Source organism: Gallinula chloropus, assembly GCF_964237585.1.
Source record: "Gallinula chloropus genome assembly, chromosome: 22".
Taxonomy (NCBI): Eukaryota; Metazoa; Chordata; class Aves; order Gruiformes; family Rallidae; genus Gallinula; species Gallinula chloropus.
In genome coordinates this window covers 7,592,241-7,604,535 of record NC_140107.1, presented here as the reverse complement: position 1 = coordinate 7,604,535, position 12,295 = coordinate 7,592,241, and the positions used below count along the sequence as shown (strand labels likewise).

The 12,295-nt window shown below is 59.7% G+C and overlaps 1 protein-coding gene across 1 annotated transcript; it reads right to left on the bottom strand.

Annotated features, from left to right (window-relative positions):
• Positions 1–5,914: 5,914 nt before the first annotated feature.
• On the bottom strand, positions 5,915–10,684 carry TENT5B (terminal nucleotidyltransferase 5B; the record flags this gene model as incomplete). The annotated part of the gene is made up of 2 exons (XM_084274211.1): positions 10,363–10,684; positions 5,915–6,934 (listed from the first exon to the last, which is right to left on the bottom strand). Exons 1-2 carry the CDS (start codon positions 10,546–10,548, stop codon positions 5,915–5,917), a joined length of 1,206 nt encoding a protein of 401 aa, XP_084130337.1. The 5' UTR covers positions 10,549–10,684.
• Positions 10,685–12,295: the final 1,611 nt, after the last annotated feature.

Sequence of the window (12,295 nt, the reverse complement as noted above, 5' to 3'; positions counted from 1 at the left end):
GAGGGGTGCCTCGTGCAACCAGCCCCTCCTTGGATTACAAGGCGGGAATGTAGGCCACGCAAACACCCCGGGGAAGCGCTGCTGGGTGGCTTTCCCTTTGAAGGCAGGGTGACACTGCTCCTGCTGGGACCCAGCTGTGATAGCTCAAGATAAGCAGGGTAAATAGGCTGTGTGGCAGGAGGGGGCAAGGATCAGCCCCAAACAGCTGGCCCCACGCAGAGCTACCTGGGATGGGGACGTCCCCATCACCCAAGAGGAACCTCTGGGGAGGTGGGAACAGGCTCAGCTATGGCACCCTGGGGATCAGCTGATGGAGAGCCAGGGAGAGGGAAGCGCATTCTGGGGACACAGGGGGTGATGCCTCCCTGTCTCCCCTGGCCCCGCACCAGCCGAACCCCATCTGCAGACCCACGCTCCCACCTCTGAGTCCTCCTCTCTCCCAGACATCTCTCCCCTGGGCATCACTGAGGGCATGCACGGTGCTTTGGGGAGGGGGTGCACAAGGCCACCCTGCCTTTGGCTCGCTGGGGCTGTGCAACAGCCCCGGGCTGCACATGGACTTTTATTCCCTACCCTTTTCCTCAGAGGAGATGGCTTTGGGGCTGTCAATCAACCCCCTCAATAACTCAGGGTGCCAGCGGGTGACTTCAATTTGTCAGCACCATCAAGTTCCTACAAGCTGAAACGGGCGGCCGGGCGCCGGGATCCACCCAGAGCAGCAGCCGCAGCTCCCACCCCTTCGTGTGTTCGGCACACGTGCGGCTCTCACCGGCTCCACCGACACCAGGGAAGGGAAGGGAAGGGAAGGGAAGGGAAGGGAAGGGAAGGGAAGGGAAGGGAAGGGAAGGGAAGGGAAGGGAAGGGAAGGGAAGGGAAGGGAAGGGAAGGGAAGGGAAGGGAAGGGAAGGGAAGGGAAGGGAAGGGAAGGGAAGGGAAGGGGATGCCTGAGCTTCTGATCTGTGGCTGGATGTGAGAAGTCAGAGGTGCGGGGAGGCAGCTGCCACCAGATTCACAGAGCTTCCCGCTGCAGCTCCCTGCCACCAGCCAAAAGGGCCACACTGAACAGCCTCTGGAGCTGAAGGGTGCAAACATTCCATGCACAGGGCAAAAACCACCCCAAACCCCCCTTTTAAACACCCCTGCACCTCAAGCCAAAATCCCAATGGTGCAACCAGAACCTCCAGCAACCAGGGACAGGAGATAAGATCAGGGGGTTCAGTGGCACATCCTGCTTCACCCCCCCCAAAGCCCAGCTGCACCCAGCCCTCAGCACCAGGGCAAAGGCAGCAGGGTCTGTGCCATCCTCCGGCGGCACAGCTCGGTCCCAGCCCGGCTGCCACGGCCCCGCCGGGAGCTGCTCTCCCAGTATGCCCACATCAATGAAGCATTTGTCTCGTGCTTGGCACCGGGCGCCGGAGCACCAGGGTCGGTGTGCTGGATCGCAGCACACAGCTATAAATGGAAAGAGGAGCCGTGCAGACAGGCTGCTCCCTCAGCCTGCGGGATCTCACCCAGCAGAGTTCACACCCGCGCTGCTCCCGAGGACGTGGGTAGAACCGCCGGCGTGCTACAGGAGAGAGACCAGTTAGAGAGACAGAAATACAACTGGGAGGCTGTGCTGGGTCTAGCGAGGCGCCTGCACAGGGATGCTGCCGCCCCCGGCACGCTGGGGAGGGTGGAAGCCTGGAGCTGCAGCGAGATGCTGCTGGTGGGGATTCAAGGCAGATTCCTCCCGTTTCAGTGATTTTTGGGGCTTAGCCAGACATCCTCCCAGGAGAAAAGCTGCCGTGGGCAGGTCTGCAGATGCAGAGTCCACATCACGAGCCCTGGAAATGAGCCAGCCACATATTTTTGGCCTCACCTCAAAGCATCAGTCAGCCCCCAGCCCTCTGCAGAGGTGGCATGGGGCACCCGGGGGCTTCTTCACTCCCACCTTCAAGTCATTTGCCCCAGGCAGTGCCAGCACAACCCAGCACCCATCAGCATAGCACCAGTGGTCTGTGAATAGGGAATCAGGGGGGCAGAACCACAGCCCCCCCCCAGTCTTCCCTTGGATCAAGATCTAGAGCCGAGGCCAAGAAACACCCAGCACACACCAACACACCCATCACTGGAGTCTAAATCACATCCAACAGATACTCAGGCACATCCTGACTTGTCCATCACCCTCTGTTCAGAGGGAGGAATAATGACAGGCTACAGCCTGGGAGAAAATATATGGGGTTTTTTATTTATTTGACAATTAACAAAAGAGGCTCCAGACCCCAGCTGTAAACATCGATGGCTCCTTTCTGATCAGCACCAGTACTTTCCACACACATCCCTTTGTTGGAGTGGATCAAACCATACAATGAGGAGCCGGCGCTGTCAGGGCTTTTGCTGCTTCGCTCCCGGTCACAAATCCAGAGGCAGCTCAGTCACCAGAGCATCAGCAGCCACAGCAGGACCCAGCCTGGCTCTGAGACAATGGCTGATGAGCCAAGCAAGACCTTTCCGAGCCACTCCCATGGGCAAGGCACTGGGGGAAGGCTGGAGCTCGGTGCCAGCAGGAGGAGAGCGTCCCATCCCGCTGCCAGGAGGTTCCAGGAGAAATCAGCCCCGTGCAAAGCAGGGCCCTGCTCTAGCAGGGGACAGGGACACGGTGCCAGCCCAGCCAGAACCACCCCGACCTGTCGTCAGAGGGAAGCCTGGCCCCAGCCTGTAAAAATCCAGAGCTGCAGAGCCAGCAAGTTTGTCCCAGAGAAGGACCAGCACGTCATCAGCTCGACAGTGGAACCAGAACTGCCTGTAGCCTGACAGGGGGAAGCGAAACTTCATCCTGGGCTGGAGGGCAGCCAGGGCTGGAGGAGCTGTGCCCAGCTCCAGGCAGCCAGTTCCCAGCCACCGCACAGGAATCCAGCCCCAACACCAGCAGGTCCCAGCCTTCCCGGGAGATAACGTGTCCTGGAGCCTCTCACCCTCCCCTTCCCGAGGGGAGCTGCTCAGCCACAGGGTCAGCTCCACAGAATAAGCAAGCATTGATTACTCTGGCAACCTCTCACTGATCACAACCATCAGTGGATGGGGATAAAGCCCTGGAAAGCCAGTGACAACACTGGGAGTCTCCAGGTACTGTCCCCCCCAGCCCATCACCACCCAAACAGGCTGCAGCATCGGCCACCCTCCCCCACCAGCGACTGGAGGAGCCACCAGGAAAAAGGAAGATGCACAACACTGAAGAACCAGGCTATAAATAGAAGCCTCCCTCGGTGGCTGAGTGACCTGCCAGCAGCTCCGTGCTTCCCAGGCTCCGTACACACTGCAGGGCTCAGCACCAGCCTGGAGCACCAGGGCCAGACCCAGGGGCCCAGCTCCCAGCAAGGGAGTGGGTTCCGAGCCTGGTTCCCAGTGGGATTAGGGTCAGTCACCGGGATGGATGGAGAAGCAAATAAGAGACCCAAGAGATCTGAATACACTGTATTTATTTTTAACAGATTCTAAAGAATCTAGTGAGTCTATGTCAGGCCCATCGCATGACAAGTGATACAGGTGTAGGAAAAAACAACATTTAAACAAAATCAAGTGCCATTCAAGCTACTGGAATCTTCCAAAGCCCCCTCAGGGGAGGCAGCACAGTATCACTGCAAGGTCTAGAAAAACTGGGATTCAACCCATTCACAAGAGTCCCACCACACACACACTCTGTCACTCCAAAGTGCAATCTCAGCACAAGCCGCCCTGTCAGCTGTGGGGAATCCAAGGGGAAGGGAGGGATCTGCTGGGTGTGGGCAGGGGCAGGCAGCCTGTGAGCGAGCAGCTGCGCGTCACCTACGGTCATGGGAAGGTTAAAATGCAAGGAACAGGAAGAGTCTCCCCTGGAAGGCGTGAAGGCAGCGTGCTTCAGACCCCAAAGCAGCCCCTCACCCAGCTTGACCTTGCACTGGGAAATCTCAAGCTCCCCCCAGCTCCGGGCACTGGGGAGTAGCTGGGCTGTGGCAGAGTCTCCAGCCTTGTCTGAAGGCAAAAGCTGTTCTAGGGGAAGGCAGTTAGACCTGTAATAGCTGCATCGTTAGGGACACTCCTCCAGCTCTGACTGGGGTAGGAAGCGAAGCTGGACCAGTTTCCAATCGGTTAGTCCATGTTAAGTGCAGGAGCCCCCAAGATCGCTCCCTCCCCAGCGCCCCTACCCCAAAGAAGGGAGCAATCTGGCTATGCACATTCCAAGGATCTAGTCTTTATTCAGCATTCGGTCTGCCCAGCTAGTACAGTTTCATCACAAAAAAAAAAACACCCCCAAACAACCCAAAAACACCCCCCCAAGTTTAAAGCTCCTCAAGTACATCAGCCCCAGAGGGAGCACCATGAAGGCACGGTGTCCCGAGCAGCATCTCTAGGGGCACCTGCTTGCTCACCCCCCTCTCCATGGGTGCATAGTTACATCTGAGATGATGTCTCAGGAGAAGCGGGCGCAGCAACCCAGGCACCTCAGTGAAAGACTTTTTGTGCTCTCGACACCCAACGACTTCAAAGCCACGTTTTGACCAGGAGCCAAACCCCTCCAGACACAAGAGGGTTTGTTTAGAGAAGACATACTTTTTCCTAAGGCCAACTGACTTTCACACAACCACACCCCCCCCAAACCTCCCCCAAGCTCCGTTTCTAGCTAGGGAATGGATTTCAAATGCTATCAGTGGCTCACATGTGGAATCACAAAGCTGGAAACAGGCAGCTGATGAAGACAGGACCTGCCCCAGGGCAGAGGGAAGTTCTCCAGCTGGAGGAGGCTGGACAAGGTCTACCTATCACCTAGAAGGACTCAGGCTCCAGCCCCCATCACAGCAATAGCAGGAGATAGCTGACTATGAGCCTGTTGGTTTGTGCTTCGAAGGACAAGCCTCATCTTCCCAGACAACCCAGCCAGGCTCTGGCTCTGAGCATGAAACCACACTGCATGCCAAGGAAAGAGCAGCATTTCAAACCCCCCTAGGAGATACAGGGATGGGCACGGCCGCCTGGGGCAGGGACACGGCTCTGGCCTCTGGACAGGATGACACTTTGGCACTGCAGACTCAGGAGGGGGAAACAATCCATACACAGGTCCCTTCTGCCTTCCCTCCCTAAAGCTCTGCCCAGCACTTCCCACCACGCGCTCCACCCCCCACCCCAGTGCCCCCCAGCTTCAGGGGGGAGTCAGGCATTTACACAGGGTCATTCAAAGCCCACCCCAGTTTACACAACTCAACTTCAAGAGCTGTTTGCTACAGCTCATCCTGCTGAGGCAGCCAAACCCCTCGGCCACAGGTAACCTGCGATCCCATCCCTGCTCCAGAGAGGTTACTAGAAATGATCTTATGACCCCCTTCCCCCCCCCTAAAAAGAAACCAAAAGAACTCTCCTCTGCGGACACCCCTGCTCAAGCTCTCGGGGTGTCAGCCCCTGCGAAGAAATGAGGTTACAGTACAGTTGTGTTTGTATTGTTACAGGCACTTAAACAGGATTCTTTGGTCCTTCAAAGGAATTCGCCACTCTGGCTTCTGCCATCAGAAACCACAAGTCTGCACCCCCCCCAAGAGAGCACCTCCCACACTAACCACCCCCCCCAGACCCCATGCAGGGCAGTGCAGCTCTACCTCGGCGTAACTCTACAGTCTCCCCTCACACAGCCCCCCCCAGGAGTCAGAAAGGGATGGGATCTCCCCCCAAAACACCCAGACCCCGAGTTCCCGTCACGCCGCGCGGCCCACGGCAGCGGAAAGGCCTCGCTCCAGCCACCCCAGGAACGAGACGCTCAGCCAGAGTCCAGGAAGGTTCCTTTTGTCGCAGTTCTAGAAAGGTTTTTGTCAGGTTTTTCCCCCCCCCCACCCCCCCACCCACCCTCCCCACTCCCCAAGGCACCGAAATACCTCGGAGCACAGGCCCTGCAGCCTGTCCCGGCTCAGTTACAGGGCAGCCACGTGGGGTAGGGCTGGTTGCAAGGCAGGAAGGGCTGCACGTGCGTGACGTAGTAGTTGAAGTTTATTTCGCTGACGTAAGGAGCTGGCTGGTAGAAGCAGGTAACGTTTGTGACCGTGGGGATGATGTTCTGCTCAGTCAGGACTCGCACAGCCAGCATGGCAATGAGGTTCAGGGTCTGCCGCCTCTCGTGTCCCATGAGGCAGACGGTGCTCTCATTGACCACCCTGTGGAGGGTCATCAAATAGTCATATCTTTTGCTCTCCATCCCAACAAAGTGGCTCTGAAGGTAGCACTCCAGCTTCCTCTGCTGCTCCCCGATGTCGGGGAAGTCTATGAAGAACCTGGAGCACATGTATCGCTGGAGCGCCTTCATATCCACTTCCGATTTGGGTGTAAACCCCCTCACCAAGAGGTTGCAGTACTTCAGCAGCCCCCCACCTCTGATCTCCTCCGGGTTCCTCGTGGCGATGACCCTGTTCCGCAGGTGGTCCATCGCCTCCTCGAAGTCCCCGTACATGCTCTCCCCGGTGACCGTGGGGTGGAAGTTCTCAGCCATGGGGTTCTCTGAACACTCCCCAAACAGCAGAAGCGAATCCAGGATGATCTGGAAGGAATCCACGCTGAACTCGAACTGCCGCCTGAGAGAGTCCACGAACTTGAGCTCCACGTTCTTCCCGCTGTTGTTGGAGAGCGAGATGAGGCTCCAGCGATCGGTGTCGTTGCACACCTTCACCAGCTTCTGCACGTACGCCTCCTTCAGAGTCATGGGGGTGATCTTGTCTTTGTTGACCCCTTCTGGGAGGAAGTCGAGGAGGCAGTCCATCACCACATCTTTGACAAGCTGGAAGACGTCTTCGGTCTTCAGATCTACCCCAAAGATGAGATCCAGGTCCTTGTAGCCCAAGCCGCTGTCTTGGTGCAGAACATGACTAGCTGCTGAGCCGTTCAGCCTCACGTTATGAACTGCGATCCCTTTCTTCTCCAGGCGACTACGGACCACCTGAGACACAAAGAGAGTCGGTGAGAAGCGAGACAGCATCCTCAGAGCAGCCTGGCTCCGGCAGCAGGACTCCCTCCCTGTGCTTATGTGGGTCACTCCAGTGCACGGCGGCGAAATAAAAAGCTAATCCATTAGAAATAGGTCACTTTGGGAGGCAGCCAGAGCCTCGCCAGCAGCTGGGGGCACGGGACGCTCCTTTACTTATTCCGTGGCATTAGAGGACTCGTACTGCACTCAGACAGCAGCTTCTGCTCCCAGTTCAGCTGTCTGCCCCTTCCCCTCCTTCCCCCTTCCCCTCCCCACAGCCAGCCTGCCCGGAGCAGCCTGAAATCCGTGGCGGCAGCGCAGTCTGCAGCCGTCCCTGCTGATCTCATCAGGGCAGCTCGCTCCTTTCCGCCATCCCCTCTGCCTGTCAAGCTTCATTAAGGGCGAATCAAGATGCCAGAGCCGCTCAAAAGCCCCAGCCAGGCGTATGCAAGTTCATGTCCTAACTAGTAAGTGTATCCTAACAATTTCCAGTGTGTCAGAGCTTGGTGCTGAGCTTGGCACGCTATCAAGCGCGAGAGGCAGCTTTCATCTCCCGGGTGTTACTCCAGTGATTTTAATGCTGCCTGCTCAGGCCTGGCACACCCACTGGTCCCTCCAAAGCTTTGTTCATTTAGAGCCAAGCTGAATCACTTGCCTGATTACTTAACATGCAGGAGGCTGAAATAACCCCAAGACCATAAAATAAACTATCTGGACACCAGCTTGTAATTTGAGTTTAACTGAGCTGAGAGATCCCAGGAAGATTAAGCTCATGCCTTCCACCAGAAGCTCTTCCCATCTCATCCTGCTTTCATGTTTCTCTAGCAATTACCACTGTCCCAGGAGCCCCAGCTAGCCAGTCTGCTCACTCAGGGCTTGGAGCAAGGCTAGAGCTTGAAAGAGCCAAAGCTTGGGAGAGGAAAGCACAAGTTGTGTCCCTAGAAGCTGGTCTGACTGGACCATTCGCCCTGAGAGGCTGTCCCAAGTCAAGGCTTTGTGCCACTGACACAGGGCTGAGCAGGCAGTGCTGGGGACACTGGATCCAAGACTCACTGGAACTGCCAAACAGCTGCTAAACTGCCCCCAAATGGGTTTGGTTTAGGAGGAACAATCCCCAAATGTGAAGGCCAGCACCAAGAGAGCCACAGTACGTCACAGACCACATGGTGACCAAGCCAAGACACCAGGCCAGCGAGCTCCTGCCACTCCAAGGTGCCCTTGCAAGATGCCTCAGTACAAGCTGATGAGTGCTTTAAGACTCAGAGGCTGTTAAATCTCATCACACAGCTTCCCTGCTGGTGTTTCCCCTGTCACTCCCCAACACAAGCCCCCACTGCTCAGGCTAGAAACGTGCCCAGGCTCCTCGCCAGCCCAGTGGTGACAGCCACACATCAGGCAGCAGCTAAACCAGGGAGCTACTCCCCATCAGAAGCCCCTCATCCCCAGCAGCAGATCCCACCCAGCCATAGACACAGTTGTGTTCAAAGGGAAACAATCTGAAAATTGGATTAACTCCCTAAAAAGAGGTGCTGGGTTGTTGCCCTGTGCAGAGCAAATGCTGGGCAGTGGATCCAGGGAGCTCCTGGGGTGCAGCTGCTGCCAACCCAGCAGCCACTGGAGTCACTCGCCCACGGCACAGCTCCAGCACTACTTGGAGTTAAGAGTTTTGGGCTATTAGGCTTAGGGCAAGACAAGATATAGGTCACAAAAGTGTTAGATCCAGAGCTAGGCCCAGATCTCACTCCAGATTAGCCCCCTAACCCCAAAGAACATCTGCTTAGCCCCTTTCTGGGCATGGCTCTGGACCTGCAGCATCCCAGACCTGAGCTTTGTGCTTCCAGCTCTGCCTGTGCTAGATGTGTTCAGAAAGGGGGGGGAAAGAATCCAATGCTCAAGCCAGCCTTGCCCCAAATCACCCCAAAACCCTCCAGAAAGCCTGGCTGCCTCCCCAAGGCCAGCAAGCTTCAGCCCTACCAGCCTGAACCTGAAGCCTGCCTCCCCTGCCAGTGGGGTCAGGTATGCCTCTTCCCCAGAGGGCTGGATATTCGGAGGGTTAGGCAGCTGCTGACCTGCTTCCCCAAACAGCACCTCGCATTACCTGCGGTTCAGGTAATTGACTCTGACAGCCAGGCAGGAGGGAACCCAGCCCGCGCCCCGACCTGCCGCTTCCCACCTCCCCCAGCAGCAGCAGCCTGCAGTAAACAGCTGCCTTTTGGGTTACTCGCTTCACATTACTCAGCCCCTAAACACAGGGTCGGCCAGCATGGTCAGTGGGAATTACAGCCCTTGGTTATTTGGTGTTTGAAGTTGCTACTGGCAACATCCTTCTCTTCCAGCCGCCCGGACACGGAGCAGCCCGGGTTCTGCAGAGCCAAACAGCAAGAACCAGTGGAACATCTGATGCTCCATCAGCCTCGCACCAGCCAAGGGCAGCGGCAGCGTCCTGATAGCGGCTCTCAGCTGTCGCGGGGTTTAAGGCTCCAGCAGCCAAGGCTCCTGCCCCCGGCAGATGCGGCAGGAACTCGAGGAATGCGAAGCCGGCCGAGGCTCCCCTGCAGCCCGGCGTCTTTCAAATGTCACCTTCCCTCTCCCCAGCTGAAGCCGGAGCCCTTCCCGAGCAGCCGCGGCTCGGAGGTCCCGGCGATGCTCGCTGCGGAACGCGGGTGGGTTCGAGCTTTGTGAGCAGCCCTTCTTAATTAGAAGCCAACGTGCCCGATGTTACATTTGATGAGTCATTACCGAGGAACGAGCTGCCTCCCAAACATGAATATGCATCGGCTCGCTCGGGCCGCGTCGTTAGTTGAATATTAAACGCGGTTATGACTTTATGGCTCAACTAACAGGAGCCCTTGAAGGCGCCGGAGCCTCGGGCCGGCTGCGGGGATGCGCTGGGGGAGCCGGAGCCGCCGCCGCCGGAGCCCCGCGCTCCCCCCCGCACCACGCTCCGCCCGCAGCCCCGGGGAGCGGCTGTGCCGCGGCCGCACCGCGCAGCTCCGGGCGGGGAGGGCGGCCCGGCCAGCCCCGGGCCTTCCGGACACCCCACCGGAGGGGCCGCCCCCGGGACCGACCTTCCCGTTCCCGATGCGGGCGGATACCGGGCACCGGCCCCGCGGAGACCCCCGGGGACCAGCCCAGCGCTTCCCTCAGCCGCAACCCCCTCCCCGCAGCATCCCCCCCTCCTCCTCCCCGGCGATTCTGCCCGGAGCCCGGCGCGGGGGGAGGCGGAGGGCGCCCGGCCGGGCTGGCTCGGGGCCCGGCGCGCCGGTTACCGCCGCCTCAGCAGTTTTATTTTCTCCCTGACCCCCGCGGGAACGGGGCAGAGTCCAACGAGGCAGCAGAGCGCGGCCCGCACCCCCCGTGTGTGTGTCCCCCCCACCCCACCCGGTGCCCCCCGGCCTCACCTGGACGATGGTTCGCGGCCGCACCGAGAGCGTGGGGAAGTTCCCGCGGCCGTGGATGGGCACGGCCTCGCCCAGGATCTGGTCCAGCCGCTGCACCTGCTCCCACGTCAAGACGCTGAAGCGGTCGCCATCGCCGCGCTGCTCCGAGGCGCCCGGTGCGGGCCCCGCCGCCGCCGCCGCCAGCATCGCGCTCGGGAACGAGAGCCCGAGTCACCCGCAGCCGGCCGGGAGCGCCGGGCCGGCCGGAGAGAGAGAGGAAGAGGGAGGGGAAGGGGAAGGCTGCTGCGGTGGGGGGAGGGCGGCGGGAGGCGCGGTCGGTGCCCGAGGGGACGCTGCGACGAACCGGCCCGGCCGTGCCCGCTCCTGCCCGCGCCGCTCCCGCCCGCCACCGGCTCCGCCGAGCGCTGCGCTGCCCCGCGCCTCGGCTCCTTATATAGCCCCGGCCGCGCCCCCATTGGCCCGGCCCCTCCGCCAATCCCGGATCGGCCTCGCCGCCCGTTCGGCGCTCTCATAGGCTTGGGAGGAAGGCTGGGGCTGGGCCGGGAGCCAATCAGAGGAGCGAGCGGGGAAAGAGGCGGGGTGAAGGGGATGGGCCTGCCTAGCCCCGCCCTTCGGCGTGCCGCTGCGTGCGGGAATCCCGGCGGTGATTGGTCGGGACGGGCCGTGGGTTAAAGGGGCGCCCGCTGAGGCCCCGTTGATGCCCCATTGATGCTCTATCGATGCCCCATTGATGCCCCATTGATGCCCCATTGATGCTCTATCAATGCCCCATTGATGCTCTATCGATGCCCCATTGATGCCCTATCAATACTCCCCAGTCTCACACCCGGCTGACACCCCACGGCCTGTTACCCCGCTGGTACCCCAGGGCCTGGCTCCCCCCAGTGCAGTGTCCCCCAGCCTGTGCCCCCCAACCCCAGGGCCCTCTCCCTGTGGGCAGCAGGGTTCCCAGGCACCCACTGCACCCACTGGCTGCAGGGACTGTGGGCACCCAGGAGACACGGGGGTGACACTGCAGGGTGATGGAGCCCGGCTGGCTCAGGATTGGGCATCCCCAGCCCCAGCATCCACCCCAGCACCCAAAACTCACAGCACAGCTCCACTTCCGGCCCAGCCACCGCCTCCTCCCCAGGCCAGCCGTGTCCTTGGCCTCTGGCTGCCCATTTCCTTTCATCCCAACAATTCCCCTCACTTTAAAGAGCTCATTTCTCCACAGCTTCTAACCCTGCAGACATCTCCAGGAGGCACCTCCCTGCCCAGCCGGTGCCCGATGCCCCACAGCCCCACGGATGGATGGGCACAACTCCAGGCTCTGCACCTGCAGCTGCTGCTCCCACCTCCCTGCTCCCACTGGGAGCTGGGACCTGTTGGAGAGCACTCTGTTGGGGAATGAGCCAGAGCTGATTGATTTTCATACCCTCACAGGGGGTTTATTGCACAAACACCCCTGAAAACCCCCAAACCCCCAACCTGGGGCACTTCCCCTCGGGGAGGCTGTGGCAGAGCTCTTCCAAGCTGCAAAGTCCACCTGCGAGGCCAAGGCTGGATGGTGACATCCCCTGTCCCAGGGCTCTGCTGCTGCAAGCTGGAGCTGGCTGTGTGTAACTGAGCGATGGGGGGATCGGGGTTTTGAGGGAAGTGGGGCGTTTAGGAGCACCCACAGCTGGGGTTGGAAGGGACAGAAGGTAACAGGGTGTCCCCAAGCCTTGGTTCCCTTTGAAGTCTTCTCCACCCCGTAATGCTCCGACAGCCCAAGGAATCCTCCCAGGGGTCTGGAGTCCCCTCTGCTGTTGTCCCCATGTGGGGATGCTCCTTGTGCCACGATGCCTCATTCCCTGGCTTCTGCCAGTGTCGTTGGGTGGCTCCATCAGGCACCTTCGCTGGGATCAGACCCTGTTCCTGGTCATGCCCAGGAGGTTCTGCATGGGGGCGT